Source organism: Takifugu rubripes, chromosome 19, assembly GCF_901000725.2.
Source record: "Takifugu rubripes chromosome 19, fTakRub1.2, whole genome shotgun sequence".
Lineage (NCBI taxonomy): Eukaryota > Metazoa > Chordata > Actinopteri > Tetraodontiformes > Tetraodontidae > Takifugu > Takifugu rubripes.
Window position 1 is genome coordinate 14,642,633 of NC_042303.1, and position 24,908 is coordinate 14,667,540.

Below are 24,908 nucleotides of genomic sequence, written 5' to 3' on the forward strand. Positions count from 1 at the left end.
GGGCATTTTCACTCAACCAAATCCCACCTCTCATAGCTCACCTGGCAGTAAAAAAAAAATATATATAAATATATATTTATTTTTTGAAAAAGTGCAACTTTTTAAACAAAAGGGATTGGCTTTGACGCACACCAGGAAGTGGAAGTACAGGGACAGGTCGGGGCTGTGAGGGGAAAGGAGGGTTTAGGTTTGCAGGGTGTTTGTTGTCAGTCGACCCGAGAGTGGAGCGCTGATAAAAGGAGAAGGGCAGAAAGGAAGTTCCAAAAAGAAGCCCTCCTGCCCCGAGCCGAGTCTCTCTGTGGGTCTAATGAAGCCATTTATTTTGTTTCCCTGACTTTCTCCTCCACCACCAACAATAAGCAATCTCCCGCTCTGCCTCTCCCGCTCTGCTCCGGGGTGTGTTAAGCAGCCAGCCTGTCCCACAGCATTACCTCTGCTTGCTTAATGCTCCCCATTGATCAGCTGCAGACTGAGCCTGTCCTCCGCTGCCAGAGCCATTCCTAATTAATATTTGCCTCTAAAACAGCGCTGATTGCGAGTGACTGGCTTCATCTGTGTCGATGCGACAGGATGTAAGACAGGAGAGCAAATGCACTTTCTGTTTCTTCCCCCCCCCCTGAAAGCAGAGTTTTGTGCCGATTCCTTTTGGTCCATGTCAGACAGAACCACAGCAAAAGGCAAAAGCATCAATTTGCAACACATTTTGTGTTCGCACAAAAAATCGCATTCTGGTTCTGGCCAAATATTTAATCTTTCCCTCTCCTCCTCTGTCTATCTCTCCCTCCTTTCTTTCTGAATAATGTGCCACTGGGATGTGAACGGGAGGGGGAAACGGGAGAGCGCGGATCCCCACTCCCCCGCTCCACGTCTGTGATGTCATAATCACTCACATCAAAGGCTGCGCGCTCAACACGGCGACTGTCAGCTTCCCTGGAGGCGTCATTAAAAACGAACAGAGCAAACGGAGCCGGGCCTGACAGAAACGCATCAAAACGTCCCCGCACGCACACGGCCGCAGGAGTGGGCGTGCACGCAGACACGTGTGCGTGCACAGATATGTACACAAACCCGCGTCTAAGGAAACGCTTACACTGCACATCTCCACATGGATATGAAGCACCTTTTTCCCCCCTTCCTCTTTCTTTTTTGAGGAAAATGTCACACGTTCCTCGCCCGTGCGTGCATCAGCGGAGGTGTTCAGGCAGGACACGCTTTGCTTCACAGGGATCCGACACGCATGTCCGCCGCACGTGAACATCTGCCGCTGCGCCGTGGCGCCGTGATGTACATCCTGGATGCGCTCTCACGCTGTTGCCATTCTGGGCCACAATGCAGAGCGTGCACATTAATGCACAGGGAGCCTCCATCCACCCGCTCACCCACTTTTCAACTCTCTCTCTCTCTCTCACACATACACACAGGCTCACACATTTACACAAACTGGAGGAAGGACTATAAATAGTGTGCCTATGATGCTGCGTGTGGTTTCTCCCTGTGGGTTTGTGTGCGTGTGTGTGAGACTGTCAAAATGAAGAGAGAGGAGAGGGGGAGAGAGAGAGATAGGGGGAAAGGGCTGTTCCCTTGTCTGGTGTACAGCCAGTGATAAACAATACATGACAAGCGCAGCAAAGTCAGTCGCTCCCCTTTGATTTGAAATAAATATAAGGCATTACATGTTAAAATGGGCACGGGCGCGCACGTGTCAGAGTGGAGCGTGATGTGTTTGCCTGCATGTAACTTACGCCTGGCAGGGTCTTCTGCTCATGCAGTGCATTCTGGGCTTTCAGGGCCGACTCTCTGGCACAGTAGGTGAGGAAGGCACAGCCTAAAATTCAGAGGGAGAGAGAAGACAGAGATAATTATGTTAGGTGAACTGGAGGCAGACACAGAGGGGGCTGCACCAATCACCAGCAAATAGCCAAAAACAACAACACACACACACACACACACACACACACACACGGAGTCAGCCTGCAGCCACAGCTCTAAAACTCTGTCTACACGGCAGCACTGGGAATTCACTTGTGTCTGCGTGTGTTTGTGCACTGAGAGCTGCGTTTCCGTGGCTGAGCACACGGAGCATTCCTGTGTACACAGATGTGTGCGATCCACACGTAATGAAGATGGCACAATTTAAAGAAGACAGTAATCGATGCGGGAAAAGGAGGGAAACGCAGCTACGGGAAGGGGGGGGGGGGTCCTGCACCAAAGGAGGTGGAGGATTCTCCCCGGTGCTCTGAAACAGCAGTTATCCGTTTGTCCATCACAGTATTCCGGCTTCCGTGACAGGGATAGACATTTCCCTGACAGCTTCTTGCTCTCCCACAACCCCTTCTCCCTCTTCTCCTGCCTCCCCCCTTCATTTTCCCTGTCTCTCTTCTCCATATGTTCCCAGTCTACCCACAATCCTCCGTTTTGTTCGCACCTGGGCTGAAAGAAGGAAGATGGAGACAAAGCAGAAGAAGGAGGAGCCGCGCCAGCCGTTCCCATGGTGCCCCGCGCTGACAGCGACCCGCCACTTTCAGACAGCTGACAAACTGTCAATCTGCCCAATGATTCGCGTGTTTGACGGTTTAATAAAACACTCGACAATTGCACTAAAGTCTGCAGTGGCACCACTCAATTGGAGGGGGAAATGCTTCAGACTGTACAGGCTATTGATTTGTGCGATGGCTCCAGAGAAATCTCTGCCAAAGCAAGAAAAAGAAAATCATTCAGAAGATGGAATTAAGATTATATATTTTGGCCATAAAGGTAGCCACAAAGACAGCAGAATGGAAAGTTTTACGACCGGCACTAGGTTATTTTGAGCTGGCCGTCACCCTGCAGACATCTTCAGACTGTTTTCGCTGCCGTGAAAGTCACGCAGGGAGACAAAAGGAGCGGAGTTTGTCGGAGCTAGGCAGGCGATTACGGCGGACCCCTCCCCCCTGGAAGCACAAACACGGAACAGTTCAGAGAGAGCCTCCTACTCATCCTCGTTATGCCTGGCTTTGTTCTTCTTGCATATATCGGGGCTGTTTACGGTGTAGCGAACAGTATGTGGACGCAGCGTTTCCTCCGTCTATGCTGTCTCTGACTCCAGGTCATCCTGATGGCGGGGCACAGGGGCGGTCCGCCTGTTGTTGTTTTTAATTAGCGAGCCTCTCTCATTAGGCGAAGTGGGGCCTGGCTGACGACAGCTTGGCTACCTCCTCATCCTCTCCGGGCCTGCTAATGCTACAGGTCGGCGCCGTCCCACAGGAAACGCCAGCCTCCGATTCCCATACACGACACTCCAGTAGAAAGAGGAATGGGACAAAATAATAGCTTATACGTCAGCGTTAGCATACTGTGCTTATTATTGAAAAGAGAGCGCACCAACCCCTGACATTAAACGGGCTGCTGGGAAACGCTGCTGACTAACGCTCCTGCACAAGCAAAGACAAGGAGCCTTCAACTTATCCATCCCATAATAACAAAAAACATGTTGCTAATTTCGTGGTCCCGTGTCTCCTGTCTTCAGAGACACCGCGTTTGTGTGACGACGTGTCAGAAGGAACCAGTGGCCCATCGACTGGCTGATTTTAATGTTCCTGTTGGGATGTGAAGCAACTGGCTGAGACTGGCTGACACGGTGACATTTACGGTTCTTATAGTTGAGGTTACACAATTAATGACTCTAATTTCACGCAACAATAATGTAAATACGAATGTATGGATCGTATGTGACCTAATGATAATCCCAATTGCAATTGTAGACGAATCCATTTTGTTCCTCGACAGCCACCATAGCGTCTGTGACACCCGTGAAAACACACCCCTATTTATTCACCGTTACATAAAATTCCTGGCATGTTTCACGTATGTGCGGTTTTTGGATTTGTCCTGTTTTAGGGAGGGTGTATTTACATGACGAGGACATGCACAGATGCACAGATGCTAACATGGCCACACGCGCTCGGATAAACCCACGCATGAAAAATGACAGTCAACAAACATTCAATTTATCACCATTGTCACAAGTCAGATGCTGGCAGAGACCCCGGTATCTGACTAAGACCCATATTGGCCCACAAGAGAGAGATAAGCTGTTTGTTTCTGCTGTCAATGCTGCCAATTTGGTTTCCCATCACTTCAAATTCAAATCAACAGCAGCACTGAGGGGATCTGAGAAAATGTGTGTACATGAGATGAGAGGAGAGGGAGAGAGGGAGAGGTAGAGAGAGAGGGGGAGGGAGGGGAGAGAGAGGGAGGTAGAGAGAGAGGGAGGGGGAGAGAGGGAGAGGTAGAGAGAGAGGGGGAGGAGGGGAGAGAGAGGGAGGTAGAGAGAGAGGGAGGGGGAGAGAGGGAGAGGGAGGTAGAGAGAGAGGAAGAGGGAGGGGGGAGAGAGAGGGAGGTAGAGAGAGAGGGAGAGGGAGGTAGAGAGAGAGGGAGGGGGAGAGAGAGGAGGGGTAAAGAGAGAGGGAGAGGGAGGGGGAGAGAGAGGGAGGTAGAGGTAGAGAGAGAGGAGAGAGGGAGAGAGAGGGAGGTAGAGAGAGAGGGAGAGGGAGGGTAGAGAGAGAGGGAGGGGGAGAGAGGGAGGTAGAGAGAGAGGGAGAGGGAGGGGGAGAGAGAGGGAGAGGGAGGGAGAGAGAGAGGGAGAGGGAGAGAGAGAGGGAGGTAGAGAGAGAGGGAGAGGGAGGTAGAGAGAGAGGGAGGGGGAGAGAGAGGGAGGTAAAGACAGAGGGAGAGGGAGGGGGAGAGAGAGGGAGAGGGAGGTAGAGAGAGAGGGAGAGGGGGAGAGAGAGGGAGGTAGCGAGAGAGGGAGAGGGAGGTAGAGAGAGAGGGAGGGGGAGAGAGAGGTAGAGAGAGAGAGAGAGGGAGAGGGAGGGGGAGAGAGAGGGAAAGGGAGGTAGAGAGAGAGGGAGAGGGGAGGGGGAGAGAGAGGGAGACGGAGGTAGAGGGAGGGGAGAGGGAGGTAGAGAGGGAGGGAGGGGGAGGTAGAGAGAGAGGGAGAGGGAGGGGGGAGAGAGAGAGGGAGGTAGAGAGAGGGGAGGTAGAGAGAGAGAGAGGGAGGGAGAGAGAGAGGGAGAGGGAGGAGGAGAGAGGGGGTAGAGAGAGAGGGAGGGGGAGAGAGAGGGAGGGGGAGAGGGAGGTAGAGAGAGAGAGGAGGTAGAGGGAGAGGGAGGGAGAGAGGGAGGGAGGGGGAGGGGAGGGAGAGAGAGAGAGAGAGGGAGGGGAGGGGAGAGGGAGGTAGAGAGAGAGGGAGGGAAAGGGAGGTAGAGAGAGAGGGAGAGGGAGGTAGAGAGAGAGGGAGAGGGAGGAGGAGGACGAGCCCAACGGTGAGAGAAGGAGGGACAGGAGATAAGATCACCTAGCTCCTGTGAACACCATCCCCCTGTGTCCTACACTCGCTTCTTATCTCCACCGCTGCAGACACCCTAAAGGGACACACATCCACAGAGAGACGGGGGGGATGAAAGGAATCAGCTGGATGGTGGAGAGCACGGAGACGTTCTGATGGCCATTTGTTTCAGGGATGAAATCTGACTGCAACAACAGCCGAGATGCTGAGATCACGCCGAGATTCAACCCTTTAAACTAACCACACTGACATAATCGGTGGGGGCGGGGCCTATTCCACGACCGCAGCCAGCCACCAGGGGGAGATGGAGATGTTTCACCCATGGAAGTATCTAACTTTCCTCAGCTAAATACCACGAATGTCGGGAGTTTTAGATAAAAGGCGTGAAACTCAAACAGTACTAAGAGGCCTCAACGCTCCCTCTACAGTCGGAAAACTACGACCTCTATGACCTCTGTGGCGTCTCCACGGTGAGGCTTTGAACCTTTAAAGCTTAAAATTCTCCCCCAAAACTAATTATGGTTGTACTAAAAGTTAAACGACTAATCCATTCCTGAATCAGTGCATTACTGGACACGTGTGCGTCGGCGAACGCCACCCAAGACGAGACAGCTTGGGGACAATGTTATTGCACGGAATTGTCTAATTATCTTGTGCCTATTAATTCAGGGATTGTAAAAGGCTGACATAAAAAGTTCTTCCCTTCCGCTCCATCCTTTTATTCCCAGCCACAGATGGGGAGAAACTCCCAGCGATCATTTAAATATTTCAGAACATCTTGGTAAGAGCCTAAAAAGAGTCAATAGCATTAAAACGCTTTATCCGCGCCGCAGCTCAGGCTCCACGCCGCGTAGCCCCGGAACTCTGTCTCGGAATAAAAAAAAAAAAAACGTAGGCATGAAAACTTTGTTTGAAGCTGTCCAATTTCAGTCAGTCAATAGAAATCTCTGCGTCTTCCCGCCTTCCTCGGTTCCGTTAGCACTTAGCTCCGCCTGAAAGGTTTCGCCAAAGACAGCCGCTCCTCAATAAACAGGAGAATTTTTCTTTGCCCCACTTTTAAGAAGACTGACCTTAAGACAAGAATGTTCTGACCGGATTTTTGCGAGCGCCGAGGCTTAGATCGCCCTCTTCAATTCAACTCTTTAAACAGAATAAAGATGAAAATTCCGGACTTATTGTGCTGGGAGGAACAGCACGTAAAGCCTCGCTCTTTTAGCCGTAGGTGACTGAAGGACCACCGGCTCCACCAGAAGAATACTAATGACCTCCTGGATCTGGAATTGTTCGGATTTACCGGAACATCCGTATCCTCCATGTGATCGTTGCTATTCAAGCCGCGAAACGCAAAGGAAAAAAAACAAAACCCAATAAAAAAAAAACCCCAACAGATGCAATGAAAGAAAGGCGGGCGTGTCCTCGCATGGCGAGGGGTAATTCAATAAGACGGAAACCTTTTTACATCATTGCGCGGTGGCGCAACACAGAGGATGGAGGCTGTTTCGGCACATGCAGCCAAGGACGTCTTTAACTTCACCCTGTGTTTATCTTTAAATATTTAATTAGTGGCTGTAAACCTTGATTAAATTAATGGCACTTTGAAGTCCACAATACTAATGTTACTGTACTCTGTGCAAACAGGGGGGGAAGGGGGGGGACCCTCCAATTACTGCTCAGAGGACGCATCAGGCCTTTTTTTTTCCCATTCAGCCTTAAAAATTCAGGAGCTGTTTCAGAGACTAATGAAGGTTGGTCTTAAGTATGATATTATTTCAGTGGAGTGAGGCAGAACTACGGGGCAGCATTATTAAAGAGGAGGGCCAAATCATTTATAATAGAGCCCAGGAGCGGTTCTCCTATAGGCGACTCCAGGAAGATCCCTCAGTCCTGGCCGAAGGGGGGGGCGGACGCCAGCGATGGCTAATGCGGGGTGGGGCCGCGGGCGAGCGCGTCAGCGAGGGAGCGCAGAGAGTGAGAAAAGACAGAACACAAGTTAATAAGCAGGTGATGGAACTCCAAGAGGCCACCGCCGCTGTTCATCAGCGGCGTTTCTCCCATTCCGAAGGGTGCGGGACACGGCCATTGAGAAGGAAAAAAAAGGACTCCGGTTACACCTAAATGACTGCCTGGGATAAAGATACGAGGATCATTAAATAGAAGTTATTATACTGTATCACTTATCCTGCGACTGACCAGAGGGCCGTCAGCTGTTTGGAGGGGTTTTCAACAGATGCTCTCATATCGGGATGATATAATGTGGTCTGAAGGGAGTGAAGATTAGTTCTCAGCACCCCGAGAAAACAAGAACCTGCACAAATTTCTCGGTTAAAGTGCTTAAAAGCTGTGGGCAACCTTCAGTTTTGTGGTGACAGGAGCTCAGGCTCAGCCGGTAATGAGCGGTAATACCAAAAGGCCTGCATTTTAGACAAATAAACACATGTGGAGCAGAGCCAGTCAGCTGGGCAGCCTCCTTATTAAAATGCAAGCCTTAATCCAGAGATTACAGGTATTAACAGCACGCAAAGTTAACATTTTCACACAACAATCTGACGCGCTTTCACGTTCAAGATTACGTAAAACCCCGACGAGACAATAGAAAGATTAATGCCTCTCACTGTGTGCGTGTGTGTGTGTGTGTGTGTGTGTGTGTGTGTGTGAGAGAGTGCAGAGTCCCTGAGATAACAGGTCCCAGCTCTTGTCCTGCTGCCCAGAGTAGCGTCTCTAAGCCGCCTAATCGATTGGCAGAGGAGGGAAAAAAAGGGCCGCTTGAATGTGTTGCATGTGAAGGATTTAGAGGAGAGCAGAGCCACCAAATCAATGGTGTGGAAAATGCATCATTAGTACAGTTTCATCCCGCCCAGCACGCTCTCCCAGCTCTGCACACCTCAACCTACACACCTCTCACCCCAGCTGCACCCCTCCCCACTGAGTGTTCCATTCTCTAGGCCCCGACAATAGAAGGGGGGCCCTGACCCCGACCCCAACGCACCTCGAGCCTCAACCTGGAGTTGGAATCCTCAAAAAGACCATTGAAGTTGTGAGAACCAGACAAAATGTCCTCACTTCCCCTCTTGAGATCTCTCACACACACACACACACACACACACACACACACACACACACACACACACACACACACACACACACACACACCCCTACCTGGGCCAGTTCCTCAGGAAATGTTGAGGACATCCAAATTTAGCTTTTCCCAGCATTAATCTTTAAACACGGAATGACTTCGCTGGGCTAAAAGTTGCCACGATCACTTAGCAGCTCCGACACTCTGGAAAATGAAATGATGCTGCCGACTTGAATAATGTAAAACGGGTTTGCATGCCTAAGAAAAATAAATAAAATAAAGCCTACACGCTAACCGTTTTAAATTCTGACCCAGTAACAAATCTCCAGTGCTGACACCATCCAGGGAATCTGGAATCAGAGTGTTCCGGAACAGAGAGAATCACTTTTCTTTGATTTTTGTATGATCCAGTTTTCCAGATGGAGCTCTGGACTGTGGACGTTTCCAATCCTATGGACATAATTGAAAAGATGGAATAAATCTACATTATCTGCAGGTGAATCATGTAGCACCAGGAAGACAAAGTACTTGGGACGTGTCATGGGAGCGCACGGTCCCGTGTCCCCCCAGTGAAACACTTACAGGATAAACACTCCCATTAATATTCCTGCTCTCCTCCGCTCTGCTCTCCTTCCCGCTCCTCTCCTCTCCTGTCCTCTCCCTGTCCTATTATCCCGCCTCGGCGGACATCCCGTCCTACCCGCCCTGTCCCGCCTGCTCTGCCAACCTACAAGATGGAGATGAGAGGATGATCCAAACGCAGAAGGGGGAACATGAATCATTACACTTCCTGTTGTTGTGCGCCATCCGGGGAAGGAAGAGAGAGGACGCCCCCAGGGCTCCGATTGATTCTGGAGACTTAATTGGGTTTATTAGCCAAGATGTTGGGCCCCGCAAGGAGGCTCCAGAAGCCGTCGATCCCCCCCCCCCCACCTCCGTTCCTGCTCTTCTGAAGGAGAAAGCCTGCGTAATTGTTTTCCCTCCATCTTCTGTGTCATTGTCAGATGGGTCCTGCGGGATTATTAGCAACCTCAGGTCCCTCAATAATTCATCCAGAGCTATTTATACACAGATGGAGAGTCCTCTAAAGTCTCCCCCAGTGAGCTTATCTGATGCTTAGACAGACAGACTGGGGGGGGGGGGGCAGCCGAGGGAAACAGTACTACAAAGGCGAGAGCAGGAGAGAACGAGAGACAACGGGAGGCACGCTCACGGAGAGTAAGAGGGGTGGTGATCACAAAAAGAAATGCAAAGACGAGCTGGAACCAGTCTGACGGCGCATGAAACGGCGAGAGCGGGCGACAATGACGGCGGCGGCGGCGTGCGTCGAGTTTCAAGGTGAAACTCGCTCGTCTGCTTTGCCAAAGTGAACAAAAGCACCATCGCGGGAATAGCACACCCTTGCACCACACACATTAATGGCTTTTAATCTCTACACCCCCCCCCATCCTTTTTTTTTCTCTCCCTTTAACACAATTAAGATGTTTGCAAAGCTAACATGGAGCGCTAGTCACTACAGGAAGGACAGATGAAAGGCACGCGTGGATTTCCACATGCAAAGTAAACAGTCGCTCGTCCTTTCCCAACGTGTCACTGAAGGACCCACAAACAGCAGCCGGCTCAGTCTTAATCACCTAATAATTCAAACATCACGCTAACGCCAGCACATTAATGCTAGCACATTAAGCGCTTTTTAATCCCCAGCAGATAGAGTTTGGGCTACTGGAGGTCGGGAAGATTCCAGTTTTTAATGGCTCTGAGGATACCTGTGTCATTTCCCAACCCTGGTTGAGGAGACGTTTGTGTTGTCAGACTAATGAAGCCTTTGGCACGTAAAGTTGGTTTTCAAGTCTCTTTGTTGGCACTCCAGCAACAGATAATTATATATATTCATCCCTTTGGCAGTCACTTTTATCCCACTCATTTCGAAAGCTTGGCTTCCTCTTGAACAAATTGGGACATGGAACGGCAGATTGGAGTGATCGTTTTTTACATTTTGCACTGATGGCACATTAATCATAGTAAGTACCGCGATGGGAAAACGTCTTGCTTAAACACGCAGTGAAAAGCTGTTTTTTTCCTGTTGCAAATTCCGGGGGAAAAGTTGCGTCATTATCTAAAATAGTTTGTGTTAATGGGAATTTTTTCAGAATCCTTAATGGAGCCAATCGTGGGTGGGAGCCCTCGGTTTGATCCAGATGCTAGTCCGACTCTTCTGAGGAGAGTTAAAGATTCATGCAAAGTGATACGCTCGGAAAACATTTGGGAACACGCTATCGGCCGATTTTATTTTGTAGGAAATACGGACTTCTCACAGACGATCTGAACGTTCTTGCAGCGCCGTGACGCCTTTCTTTTTATTCCTTCAAAACAAAAATGCAAACAAAACTTCCCCGGAAAACTTCTGCCTCAGTCTCGGAACATTAGGAAATCATCCCACTCTGGGATCCCCATCTCCCGTTCTGTGATTAAAGAACCGAAACAATAAGAAGCTGTCGCACCGGGAACGTGCGCGAGGCTCGGAGAGACCTCAAAAGCCATTAAATTGCAAATCTGCAATCATTCGCTGAAGGCTTTCTGTCCAGATCATTCCCCGGGCTGATTCGTGCATGGGGGTAATTCTCGGAATAAGCAAGCACGAACCCACCTGAGCCCACCGACAAGATGATCCGGCTGAGGACCAACACACAAAACCTTATTTACTTCCAAAACAGCTCCGAATGAGGGAATCTGGTGACGCCGAAATCAAACTGCAGGTGATCCAGCTGCCGACAAGTGAGAGGATCAATCACACAAATATGTGTCATCATCAAACGTCACGGGAAAAAAGTTCTGGAAGCTTCTGCAGGATGGGACGACTGGTGTCAGCAGCTCAGAGCTGGAGTGACAACTTGACTGATGAGGGGGATTCACCCACTTCCAAGGAGCTGGAGTGAAGGTTACTTTCACACTGCATCACAGTATCTGTGTTTGAGGGCCATCTCATATTCACATCTTCACTTTTAAAAAAAAACTGGGGTGTGTGTGTGTGTGGTGGGGGGGGCGCAATCTGTGAAATCCCATTTTCTGCCCGATTGAAAGGAGAGTTAAATATTTATGGAGAGATTTTGTTTTTCCCCTCCCCAAACAATAACACGGCCTCCCAAAGAAGAAACTCTGTATTTTAGGCTTTTCCAAGCCAGAGCTCAGGCAGACGAAACGAGCCCCCCCGTGTCTGAACCCATGCAAACATCCAAATCAATCGTCTTATCGGGGCTCCGAACATTGTGAGAACGGTGCATCCGGACCGGCCTCCAGTGGCAGGTCAGCAGTTGTCTGGGAGGCAATTTAATCATTCCCTCCCCTCCCGACAAACATCCTCGGCTGAAAATAATGTCAGGAAAGAAACAATCCGATCAGATTTTAGAGCTTTACTTGACTTTTTGTCACCAATTCTGGGGATGACTTGATGACATCGTTGCAGCTTTGAGGCGACAGGACTCAAAACTCTCTTCCAATAAACCCCAAAACAAACATGCAAAGAGCGGCGTGCGGTAAAAAGCCGTCTCGTTAGCACCCCCGTCACAGGTGAGTGGACCACGAGCGCGAGCTTATTGGCCGCCGGGGCGGCCACAAGATGCAGGGGTCTAACTCTGCTTCCATCTGAGGAAGGTCATCCTGCCGTCTCCAGCCAGGATGACCACAGAGAGGTGCTTAAATCTGGCAAAACGCGGCCTATAAATTACAGCAGAGGACGGAAGGGTCAGAGCCTGGCATGGAACTGGGCCAGGAGCTATCAATCCGCCGGGGCCGGAGAGGGTGACATCTGTCTCTGGGACTCCCTCGCTCTTTCTAATTCTCCTGCCTTTCAGCCTCTTCGTGTCAGTCCTCCTCCTGTTCACTCTGTTCCCGTCATTGAACCGTCTCCGTTCTTACTCTGCACCTCTTGTGTTTAATCTCTGCTACTTTCTCTCTTGATATTCTTTGTCTGTCTTTGTGTGAACGCCCCACCACCGCCCCGACTCTCCTCCGCGGATCTCCCTCGTCTCTTTTCACGCATTCTCTTACATCATCCCTGTTTCACATCTCTCTAATCCTCCCCACCACCTCCTCGCGCCTCCCTCTGTCTCTCTGTCTCGAGCTCCTTGTCGTTTTACGCACTCTTGCACCATCTCCCTCTGCAGCGATATGTTTGGGTCTAGCCGCGCTCCAGCTAGCAGGCTAGGATAAAGCCCTGATGCACTCTCCTCCAGCGGGGTGCCAATAAGGTTTGAATGGAGAGGACACTGACCTGCGTTTGTAGGAGGTCGTGATGAAATGACGAGAACCCAGCGGGGCTTCTGGAGACAGATATAAATACCACGGAGTCCAAACAAAGCCTGATAAGTTTGATGGTGCTGGTTTTCATCTGAACCCTCGAAAAACTTGGGCATGTTTTATTAATCCCCCTCCATTTTCTGAATCAAAACCAGCCCTGAATAATTGAGGGAGATCTTTGGAAAGCCATAACCTCCATTCCCACCTTCCTTTTACAAGTTAACGTGGTTGCATTTTTTAATTGGAGGACATGAAATAGGCATGAAGGGAGATGGGATGAGAGCGGATTGACTCGGGGACCACTCGAACCCGGCACTCCTGGCGCAGCTGTGCGCGCCCATACAGGCACGGATAAGTGTGCGCCCGGCACGACAATTCACACATGCTCCGCGGTCTTTGACGTGCGTTCTGTCTGGCACAAATAGTCCACGGCTCCCGTAATCCCTGCTTTAGCGAATCCCGGCAGGCAGACCCAGATATGCCACTACGAGTTACGTTTAGCAATTTGGTAGAAAATAAACATTAATTCAACTTCCCATGAACCATAAATCTCCGGCGTGGAATGAGATGTTGGGTGCATGTGTCTGCTTGATGAGGTGGGAACAATGATTTGATTTGGGTGTTCTGGGATAAAACAAGTTGACCTTGAGGGAAATGCAAGAAGCTGCATGAGCAGGGAGAAACCATAAAAATCGCAGGCAAACAAATGCGCCCCGGCCAAGAATAAACGCTTTCCCGGTGCCCATTAATGGGGCACAGTTAGAGCCGCTCTGGCAAACTTTGGAGCTGTTTTTCATATCGGTGCTGCAGCGTCTGTCGACCACAGCGTGACGCAGCACCGAGCTGCAGCTGGACCCTGTTCCCTCTGCACACAGAAGGTGTGACGGCGCTCTCACACTTCTGCCATAGTTCACATCAGGGCTCATTGATTTGATGTTGGCGCCACTGAATTCTGCATCCTGTTTGAGCACCCACTCATAAAGGAGTAACACGTGACATAATATAGAGCTTAACCTTGGTAGGAAGCTACGCATATGCTGCAAATACTGTACATACCGCTGGGATGCTCAAAGAATTCCTGCCAACTGTACAAAACTCGATAAAAAGGAGCCAGCGGCTTTAATCCAATCCCAGAACCACTGGGTCTAAAGCTCCCACCAAGTGGACTTTCACCACCTTTTGACTGGTGAACAAAGGAAACAACGTCCAAGCTGGATACACCGAACCTCCGCACACGCTGGACGGTGCACGTGGAATTGCACTGCACAGATAAGAAAACCATCCATGGAGGAAGATGGAAGAGCGTAAGTAGGTGTGGGAATTAGGAAAGAGACTGAAATCACCACATGTCCTCTCACCTCATCTGGAAATACAGAAAAAAGCTCATTTAAATATATTTTTTTTAAAAATATGCAGGTCACATCCCCACAGGAAGCTCTATTATTAGAATTGGAGGCATCAGTAGGACAAGAGTAAACCTCTAAATGAACACGGAAGTCCTCTTCAGAAAGGACCGCCCTCCGCCGTCTCCAGAACGCTACGTAAAAGATTGAAGAGGCCTAAAGTGACAATGTTTTTAAAAATTCAACAAGGAGAGAAATACTCAGCTGATGCAAGAGCCTTGAAAACAGAAAATATTTGACTCTGCCAGCAGGATTTGTCAGGAGAGGGTTTGTTTTTCCCCTCCATCCTGCGGAAGAACAATGCTCCCGCCACATTAAACATGGCCAAAGTGAGAGAACATTTCCATGGAAAAACGCCATTTTCACATCGTGGAAGGTTTGTTCAAACCCATCGGGACGTTTTTAACGTGTTTAGCTAGTTTCTGCTTCAGTAGACACATTTTTAGAAAACTTTTTGTGAATGAAACTCGTGTCTTAATGGGGTGAAAAGAGATAAACGCACACCTTCCCTCGCCAGGAGCAGAGGAACCAAAGGGCTCCACCTTCATGCCAGACCCATGACTCCCAATCTGCTGTTAGCATGCTACTCCCCCCAGGACTGCTCCCTCCTTGGGCCTGTCCTGGTCACCTCTGCCTGAGCCTAACTAGCTTCCTGCTGGCCAACATGCGTCCCACCGTGGGACGGTCCCTTCAGATAATAATGCAGGACGTGGCGGTGCTGCCGTGGCAACGCCTTGCCTGACAAATGATCCTGGCTGTACTGTAGTCTCTGCTCTGGCTCCGCCTCTTGTTGCTTGGCAGTTCTGAGAGGACAGAGGGCGGCGGCGTGCAACGTGGTGCGGGCGGGTAAGTGTACTTTTGAAAGAGGCGACCTCCTCCGTGACACGCGCCGCCTTTCTCCCCGACAAAAACACTCCAAATCGATTGCGACGCGCCTTCACAGAAATTAGGCATAATGTGGGGCCTGAGCGCGCATTCTGAGTCGAGCTGAGTGGAGGATTCTGGGAAGGGAGGAGGAGCACCTAAACACACAGAGACGCGCCCGGGAGTGCGGGCGCACACACTCGTCTCAAACCAAACGCGAGAGGAGGAGATCGGAGGATCCCGCTGAGAGGATGATGCAAAGAGAGTGAAATGTTTTGGCCGGAACACATGCTGCATTAAGGCAGACCTGCAGGACAAAAAGACACACACACACACACACACACACACACACACAAACACACACACACACACACACCACACACACGCACACACACGCTCCCTTCTTTTCTCTATTGTTTTTATCTTTTTTTCCACAGAAGGAAATCCCATAATAGCCACGTATAACGCCTAATTGCCTGCAATAAAACGCAGCATGGGTCCTTTCATGGATTTGGCCTCGTAACTTTCTGGACCCGCTCGTGTCTCCAACCTGCTCACTTGACACGTGCAGTTAAAAAGCCCGACATCTCCAAACTATAGGCACTCAGAGAGCGCGGCCGTTCCCTTTATGGCCGGTGCAGATTACGGCACCCATCTGTAGCATCGACCATCTGCACGGTTAAACCCCGCCGCTGCGACTCCTTGTTGGATTTCCACTGCGTGGGTCTGTAATGAGCACATCACCCTTTTTTTTCAAAAGCCAATATTCATTTGGAGTGCGGCGCTGAGCTCTCATAAATCACCCCGGACATTTTTGTCAGCAGATTCCCCTTCGCCATGGACCTGTAACATTTTGTTTACATTGCCTGCCAGGTCAAAATGGACCGTTTGGCTGAGATCTGAATCAAGTTTCCGTGCCGACATTGAGCCTCTCGGTGGCTCGCTGTTTGAACTGCCTGAACTCCGCTAATGTACTTAGTTTGCCAAAGGGCAGCCGTACTTGCATTAAATGAGCACAAAAGAAAAGCAGTGAGCAGATCCGGCCTGGAACCACCTGAAGATGTGAGAGGGATAAACCATAAATACAAGAACGCTTATTAAATGCTGCTGAGATATCGTCGCACCTCCACTGACCCCCTCTGATTATAAATCATTTATGATCAGAAATGAACAGTGCTAGCAATAACCATCTGGAAGGAGAAAGGGCCCGGCTGCGTGAGCGCGTCGTGCCTCTTAGCCCCGTCGTGCTCGGCAGCAGCCGCAGCGGCGGCAGCAGCAGCCGCAGCGGCAGCCAGTGACCATTATAAATGGCCTCCATTAGCATGACTCGGGCACAGAGGGGAGAGAAATAAAATCATTGGGAGAATGTAGGCCTCCGCCGCTCTGTCCCCGCTCTGCCTCTGCCTCTGCCTCTGCCTCTGCAGAGCCCTGTCCTGGACCCCTCCCTGCGCCCTCCACCCAGCCATTCCAAGGGGACAAAATCCTAAAGACTAGATTAGGAGTGATACATGGAGTCATTACAGGGAGGGTTATGGCAATAGCGTCGCAGGCACGGCTGACAACAGCCATAATAGGGGTCTTCAGAGGTAGCATTTCCATAGCAAAGGTTGTTTCTTTAGGCCCGCTGATGAACGACGGCGCTGGGGGGGGGGGCTTTTCATTAACCCGACCCAATCCGTCCTGTCCGAACCTGAGCCTATTTCTCTCTCTTTGGGTGAAGCCGAGTCAATTCACAGCCGTCTCAGTGAGAGTCACCAGGTCCATGAAATGTGAAGAATAAGAGGTGGCGGTCGATTATGTGGCCGTGCAATCGGCGTCTTTGTAGCTCCACAGTCATCATCTGACACCACGCCCCGTCCCTGAACATACGCCGCCGGTACAGTGCGTAGTGGAGAAAGAGTTTGAAGGACGGTTGATGGAAGAGAAAAATGCCTCTTTTTTTTTTTCTCGGGCGATTCTGACAGAATTGAATCCACTGGAGCATTTCACACCTCTAAGGCTTCACCCTGCCCTCAATTTGAATCCCTCGGTCTATCGCAGCGATGGAAAGAATGCAAACTGCACCAAATGACTAAGAAAAACAATAAAGAGCAATGAAAACCCCACACAGCTACTGTACGTTGATATACGGCCCGGCCCGGCCCGGCCCGGCTTAACGTCAGGCATCAGGATCCAAAGGCTGCGAATATCTGTCTCAAAGTAAAACAGCTGTCGAAGCTAACCGCTAAAATAGAGGAAACGACTTTTGTTTTACACGGAAAAACAGATGCGGCATGAATTATTTGCAAATATTTGTGTGTTTGCATCTTAGTCTGCAGTCTATTTACTCTGGCTGCCAACTGATAGCCGACTCTGACTCACGTTCTGATGTGCTCCCTTCAACAAAACCAGTATGAAACCAGCGCGCGCAGTCGCCTCGCCTCTTATTTGTGGAACGTGCTGCGTTTTACTGATAATCCGAGGATCTTCTTCGGAAACCTCAGGTGTCAGGATTCAGCGGAGGAGCAGACTGAAGTGAGCCGAGGAGCCGGTGAGCCGGGGAGAAGCTAATGCCTCCAGCTAGTTAAAATATGAGCACGGCGGGGGATCGCTAATGAAAGTGGGGGCCCGGCCCGGGAAGCAGGGCTGTATATCGCAGAGAAGAGACAGTTCTAAGAATCAGCTGGTGAGCCATGCCTATAGTTCCGGGGCCAGTGGTGATTAACTGTCCAACAGGGAGTCTCTACTACAGCTGGGCTATTAATAAAAGATGCCCCCTCCCCTCCGTTCTCCTTCTCCACCTCTTTGGTTTTTCCCATAGCTGCAGACAGTCTCCACCCTCTGGAATTATTTGTGTGTCCTAACCATTTCCCCGACACACAACGCATGTCACACATTGTTTATGTGGGGCAGAGGATTTTGGGGGGGGCTTTGGAAGGACGGGAAGGGAGCAGCTCAAAAAGTGATCGCTCATTCTTAATGCACTGCTGGGAGAAGTCCTGCAGGTGCAGCCGATCAATTAGTGACCTCTCATTAGATCACAGAAAATGACTCTTCCCCTGAGAGACGGAAAAACTTTAAAAAAAAACCCGTGCCTGTATGAAAATGTTTAAATCGCCCTTTTCTGCTGACTAATGAAACAACAATAAAACCAAAAACGTCTTTCGCGGCCTCATTTTTATGTTTCCGACTCGGATTACCATCCCTCCAAAACGGCCCCGAACGGTACAATTCTTGGGCTGATGGGCCGGTTCCTCTTGTTGCACACGTGCATGTCCACGTGCACGCGCGACCCCCCTTCCCCTCCACCCACCCACACGCGCGCGCGCGCGCGCGTACAAGCACAGTGAAAGAATTATGGGCAACAGCGTGCACGACGCTCCGGGCGGTCAAACGCAGCCTCCCCGCGCTGCAGCGCGAGGTTAACGGCTTGAATTTAGCGCCGCCGTGAATGAGAGCACATTTACAACCGCCGGACTGCATGTGCGAATACTCCCGCGCACGCTGCCCAAACGGGAAGGCTGCTCCTCCTGTCACCGCTCCACCGTCGTGACTGCCGATTCGTGACACTCGTGCGCGCCCGGAGATGTTTCACGTTAAAACGAGCCCCCCCGACGGGTCCGACACAAACATCCGGTTCTCGGGGCCACAAATCCCGACAGTAACATGCACCAAGTCGGGCAATTCGCGCGGCGCCGTGCGCGTTTTGCCGCTCAGATCCTTGCAGAACGACTCGGGATCCTCTCTCAACGTGACAAATTTTCTCACTGACAAAAACAAGTCGAGCCACAGTTGTCTCGGGGAAAACGGGCATCACCCACCTTTGTGCATGCCCGTGAAGCGGTCCTTCAGCACAGTGAGCTCGTAGATCTTGCCGAACTCCTCGAAGAGGGGCCGGAGGTCTTTCTCGTCCAGGTTGCGGGGGATCTGACCGATGAAGAGTTTGATGGCATCGTGGTCCTTCATGGGGATGGTGGCCGGGCACCCCACCGGGCTGTGGCTGTGGCTTAATCCATTGACGAGCCCGTTCGTGCTGGCGGAGACCACACCGACACCGTGCACCGTGCCGTCCACCTGCCCGTTGGTTAAGTTGCCATCTTCGGACCGGCCAGTGAGTTGGGATGGGTGCACCGACAGCGAATGGTGTGGAGAACCGTGGTTTCTTTCTTCTTTAAATAAAGAAATAGGGGGAAAAAAGAAAAAAAAAAAGGAAAAAGCTGCAAGTCTTGGTCAAAACTGGGTTCCAAGACCAAGCCGTGCCAGAGCTGGTTCCGTTCCCGTCCTATCAGAGCCAATATTTACACTGATGTGAAGACACATGTAGCGTTGGGCGAAGACGCATATCAAAAGCGCGCGGTGCCGTCGGTCCCGGTGGATGCTTTGATTCCTTATATTTATGTCTTACCCAATAACTCGTTCATTGATTTCATAAAAAGAGAGACAGAGATAAAGAGAGAAGGAGGAGGGAGAGAGAGAGAGAGAGAGGGAGAGAGAGAGAGAGCGTTCTCTGGCTTTACACCCACGTTCCCTCGTCCCAGCTTCTTGGCACCCTTTTATTTTTTTATTTCTTTGCACTGAGGAGTCGGTACGGGTGTCTTCTCGGTTTAAACGGACAGGCCGAATCAATCTCTGATGGAGCAGCGGGGTGGTTCAAATAAAAGAGAGCCGCTATTAACTCGGAATGTATCCTTGCCGAGCGTTGCTTCCCCCCATTTTGGTGCGTGAACGCCGAATGGTACGTTCCAGTGAGGGGAGAGGGTCTATAAATAGAGAAATATAGAGAATACGCTCCTTTGTGCTCCAGCTCAGACCAAATAACTACAAGTCCACAACCACAATGCACTCCTTACACACACACACACACACACACACACACACACACACACACACACACACACACTTCAGTTCTTAATAAAAGGGCCACGAGGCTGCCACGATTCAGGGTTATTTTGTGTAAGGAATGAATGATAATGAAAAATAAAATCAAATAAAACTCGACAGCAGAGCAATGTGGCCGAGTAGAGAAAAGGGTTGATGCTGTGCTTTTAACCTCATTTCCCATCATCTTCTAGTCGCCCTCATCTCCACCGCAGCGGCAGAAGCGGCGAAAGCGGCAGAAGCGGCAGAAGCGGCGGAAGCGGCAGAAGCGGCAGCGGCGCTCGGAGCCTGGACAGTTCCGCGGTGCTGAAACGCGGCTCCCGCCGAGAAGCGAAATATAAAAATGGAAGATTTTAGTTATTTATTTATTTTTTAAATCATACTAGGTATTTCCTTTGCACCCTCAGCACACGGTTCAGTTAGCGAGACCAAGTATTTTAGCTTAATTTGCTATTTTCTAAGTCGTGCGGATGAAATGATTTGATATCCAGAGAGGGAAAGTCTGTGAGCTCCGCCGAGCGGCGTACAGAGGGGGCACAGCGAGGAGGAAAAACACACAGGAGCAGAGAACCTCACATTTTACCAACACACCACGAGAAAAAAACGCGCAAAAACACACACAAAGAGCTTTTCAGAGTCTTCCAGTATTTCCAGTCTTAAAATAGTTTTTCAAGCTGCAGTCGACCATTTTCTGCTTTAGAAAGACTATCACAGAGCTGACTTACATGTTGTTGTTCCTAGTCTGTTCAGATGGGTATAAAACACGTTTATGTGTGATGGTCTAATTCTCTATAATCATCACCAACAGAACATGAATCATGACAGCTGTAAACAAAGTTTATCCGACGAGTTATTATTAACATCGAGCTTAAGCTGAAGCATTGTTAAATAGATATGAGGTCTGATGTGAAAATGGATTTTCATCAGAACTTAATCCCTTAACCCCAGCAAGATAATCAGGAATGATTTGCTTCTGCTTTATTCCCCGCGGACCCCTGTCACACCAGAGTGTCATGACAATGTGGAAATGATCGAAATCCAGTCTGAGGATCATCTCTTCAAAGGTCAGCAGAGCAGAATATGAAAAAGGAAAGAAAGCAGTTGTGAAATCCACATTACAATAAAGGAGAAATTCTCAGTCTGTCCCCACACTGGAACTTCCTTAGTATGGAATGAATACATGTAATGCATGTTTGCCTGGATTTCTGGAGACACACACACACAAATTAAAACCCCGTTGCAATGCTGACCTATTTGTTTTCAGTTTTGCCTACAAGCGCCCCCCCACCCCACAAGACTTTAGTCAACCATTAAATAACAAAAGTGACACACTCAGCGCCTCTCTCACCTCTTTCTGCTCTTCCGCCAGCTAAATGGCCCGGTAATGTCATTGCATTCTCACGGCATGACCGGGCCCCGGCGGGAGGGGGGGGGGGGGGGCTTGGCTTTCTTTGGCATGACACCGTGCTTTGTTCTACAAGCTTTCCCCCGGGACCCCACCCCATTCACCACAGCAGCAGGCTCGCCTGTGCTCACGCCTGACTTACCTCCAGCAATAGTTTTTAATACAAGGGTGAAATGGGAGGGCACAAATCATTCCAATTATGTTCGCTGGGCACCGCTGTGACCATTATGTAAGGGATGGCAGCCCCCCCCCCCCCGGACCCTCATCACACAACCTGCCTGTGAGCTTCGAGAAGGAGCGAAGCGGTTTGGTGACCGACTCCACCGGAATGATATTGGAAAGATGCAATTAATGACCACTAATCAAATTCAATTCTCATTCCAGACATATGCCCAGGTACATCTGGCAGACGACTTTATTCCCAGTGCTCCGAGGCGCCGATCAGGCGGATGGATGGAAGGGGTAATGGCCTCGCCTCCAAATTCCACCTTAAAGCATCAGTGTGGAGCTGCTGTTTATGTTTGCAGAACACTGAGCTTTTAAAGTGACAGTTACGACTCTGTAAACGCTGCGAGCTCGCCGCCGCTGGAGAAGCTGCAGAACAAACACGCAACGTTCCAAGCTGCTGCGGTTTGATGGAAAACCACTGTTGCTCTCCCGATGGGGAGCGGCCCCAAAATGAGGGATTCTTCTTTGCAAACATGCTGGTTATTTACACATTTGATGCTTCAGAGCAGTTTTGCTGCTGATTATTACCTCCCAGTTAAACAGACATGGCACAATGAGAGAGAGCTCTGGATTCTGAGGTTAATTTCGAGCTTAATTTAATGACTATGGTCAGGTCAAGGATTTGTGATTATCTGCATTCTTTTGGAGTATGAACTCTCTCTCTCTCTCTCTCTCTCTCTCTCTCTCTCTCTCTCTCCTGCCCTCCGGTATCTGCGACTCCTCCACGATAGCAAAACACACGTGCCTTCTAATGTGATGCTCATATATGATATATAACATGTGAATAATACATGCATTGCAGTATTTAAACCGTGTTTCTTTCAGACATATGATATGATGCATCTCCCGCTAACATGCAGCTGCCGCGTGGCGGAACATAAACGCTGTCCGTGGTCCTGGAATCACCGCGCGACCGTGGGTGGTGTTTTGTTCCATGAGAAAATGAGCAGCTATCATGGGAACTAGATACATTAAAATATTACCGCACTCACTACGTTGTGAATGAACGTATATGAGTTCAGAGCCTGTTATGTCACCAGACTACCACCAGATTCAGTCGAGTTGGGCTGCGGCTTAACTTCCAGTTGGTGGATGTAACTGGTTGAAAAGGGAAACGGAATTCACGCAAATACATCCGCATCCTGCACTGAGCACTTTAAAGAGCTGCGCTGTGTTCACCAGCAGCTTCTGCATGGTAATGTCTTTTCTCACCTCTCCTTCGCATGGGACACAGTTTTAAATCTCCTGTAGCCTTGGGACACCCGGGCCGTATATCACCTCCCACTAATTTTGAGGAAGGGCATAAAGAGTAAGGAAATGGCAGGCGCGTGACTAAATGCAGGGGAAACTTTAGGGGGACGAGGGGGGCAGGAAGGTCCCCCTTTAACTTGATTAATACCAAATTTGGTGGATATAGAAAAGGATGTGCGCGCAGGTTGACAGAAACACAGCTCGTCTCTACGTAAGCAGTGCGTGACAATTCCACGTGAGTCGCTGACTGCGTTTAACTGGGCCACAAGAGGACACGAAGCACGTCCTACGCCGACCTCTGAGAAGCCACATTCGCCATGAAATAAACACATCGTGTTCTATTAATCTGGGTTATTGAACGGAGGCATGTGCATGTGTGAGTGCGTCCGACACCCGTGCGCGTATCCCTGGTCTGGAAATGAAATTAGTGCTGTGACATTTGACACGGGTCTCTGCATGTGTCGGGCGCCAGTTGTGCACGTCAGCCGCGTTGACAGCTCCTCTCCCTGACTGACTCGCTGCTTTGAAAACACGGGGCCTCTTGACAAATACCAGCGTCTTGACAACATCACACCGACAATTGTTTACGCCGCGCGGCACGTCAATACCGCCCGAGACACAGCGAAGCAACGGCACGCGCGCCTTCACGGCCGGAGATGGGAAACGAGCGGAATGCGACGGCGTGCGTGTCTGATGTCACCAGCCGTCCAGTCAATCGCCGGAGACAGGAGCGAGGCTGCCGTCTGAATCATGAAGTACCAAAACGCTATTTGGACCACAACAGATCGCTTCCACAGAGAGGCCACGAGGTGGGGTGACCCCTAACCCCCGGCTTTGTTGTGTGCAGTGATGATGCTCTGAGGGGTTGACCCGGTTGTCAGGGTGATGTGACACCTCCAGTCCTGGCAGACAGTCATTCCGCGGGACAGAATTTCTGTGTCATTAATTGCCCGCGGGGAGAGAGCGGGGCTCGCTGGGGGAGCGCGCCAACACCTGGTCGTCTGCCGAACCCCTCGGCAACAACGTCCAGATGAGGTGCAGCGTCCGTATGGGTGGAGGTGTGCGGAAGTCTGTGAAGGTCCCTCCCTGCTCGCGCTCATTCACATATTCCAATCACAGCCCATCACCTGCGGAGAACAACGGCAGCTGAATAAAGCGACACGGAAGTTCCGTTTTCCTTTGATTAATACTCCAAGCTTTGATTTGAATATTTTTGACACTTCCTGTGTGAGTATAACTCCCCCCCCCCCCCCCCCCCCTCACAGGATGTACAGTAAGTCCCCCAGAAAGCTTCCTAATCAATGCACTGCAGGTTCAAGCGTGTCTGCAGCGTGTCTCCACCCCCTTCTTGAGGATGACTCTCAACATAAAGAGTAGCCCGACTTTGATTTGGCTGAAATTCATTTCAGGCCTTGTAAGGCGTCTAATCACGGCCGCTAAAGGGGGATTGATAGCGCGTATTGACGGTGCAGTTAAATTCCTGGCACAAAGAAGATTCACTGATTGCACTATAATAATTTGGCATTTAGCGTTTGACGAGACAAAAAAAAAGGATGGAGGGAACAAGGACTCAGGCCCGAGTCGGAAAAAAAATACAGTAAAAGGAATAATGGTTGAGCTCCGGCGCGGTTTAGCCCGCGCCTCCTTCCTGCGCCTCCTTCCTGCGGCTGACTTCTGAGTGGAAAAGCCTTATCAGCCAAAGAGAGGAAGTGTGTGTTACACTTTTTTTTGTCCGATAATAGCAGATGAATGCAGACAGACGGACAAAAGGATGACAGAATGATGGAATGGATGGCAAGATAAACAGACAGGCGAAGCCCCAGATAGACGCCGCGGCGTTCCTTTGCTGCCTGGCGGTGGCGTCTGGATGTGCTTAGGAGTATGTCTTTCACAGGGCGCGCGTGATCGTCGGCCTGCACGCTCTGTGAGCACAACGCTGAGCTCGGATGAGCACGTTTGAGGTGATTGTTCAAACTTGCGCGCAGGCTCATGCGTGCATCGGAGCGCACGCGCTCAGCTGCACGCGTGGTTGCACCTTAAGTTCAATTAGCATGACAAATGTTTTCTGATGAGATAGAAAGCCGTAAATGGAAGACGGCTCAGAGGAGAGGGAGGCTCCCCATTCAGCCCGTCTCCGTCTGTCCTTGGCAGGAAAGACACACACGGCGTCGGCACCCGCACGCGCGTCCAGCCCGCCTGACC

At 50.4% G+C, this 24,908-nt stretch overlaps 1 protein-coding gene across 4 annotated transcripts in view; it reads right to left on the minus strand.

Annotated features, from left to right (window-relative positions):
• Positions 1-19,526, minus strand: part of celf4 (CUGBP, Elav-like family member 4) — a 54,301-nt gene extending 34,775 nt beyond the window's left edge. For 3 of the 4 annotated variants that reach the window (XM_029826302.1, XM_029826304.1, XM_029826301.1), the window contains exons 1-2: positions 18,766-19,525; positions 1,743-1,825 (exon numbers count right to left, since the gene is read on the minus strand). In XM_029826302.1, the coding sequence (XP_029682162.1) occupies positions 1,743-1,825; positions 18,766-18,910 (228 nt within the window). In that variant the 5' untranslated portion in view covers positions 18,911-19,525. Of the gene's footprint in view, positions 1-1,742; positions 1,826-18,765 lie in introns of all 4 variants that reach the window. The other variant, XM_029826303.1, reaches the window with a different exon arrangement.
• Between the last annotated feature and the right edge of the window lie 5,382 nt (positions 19,527-24,908).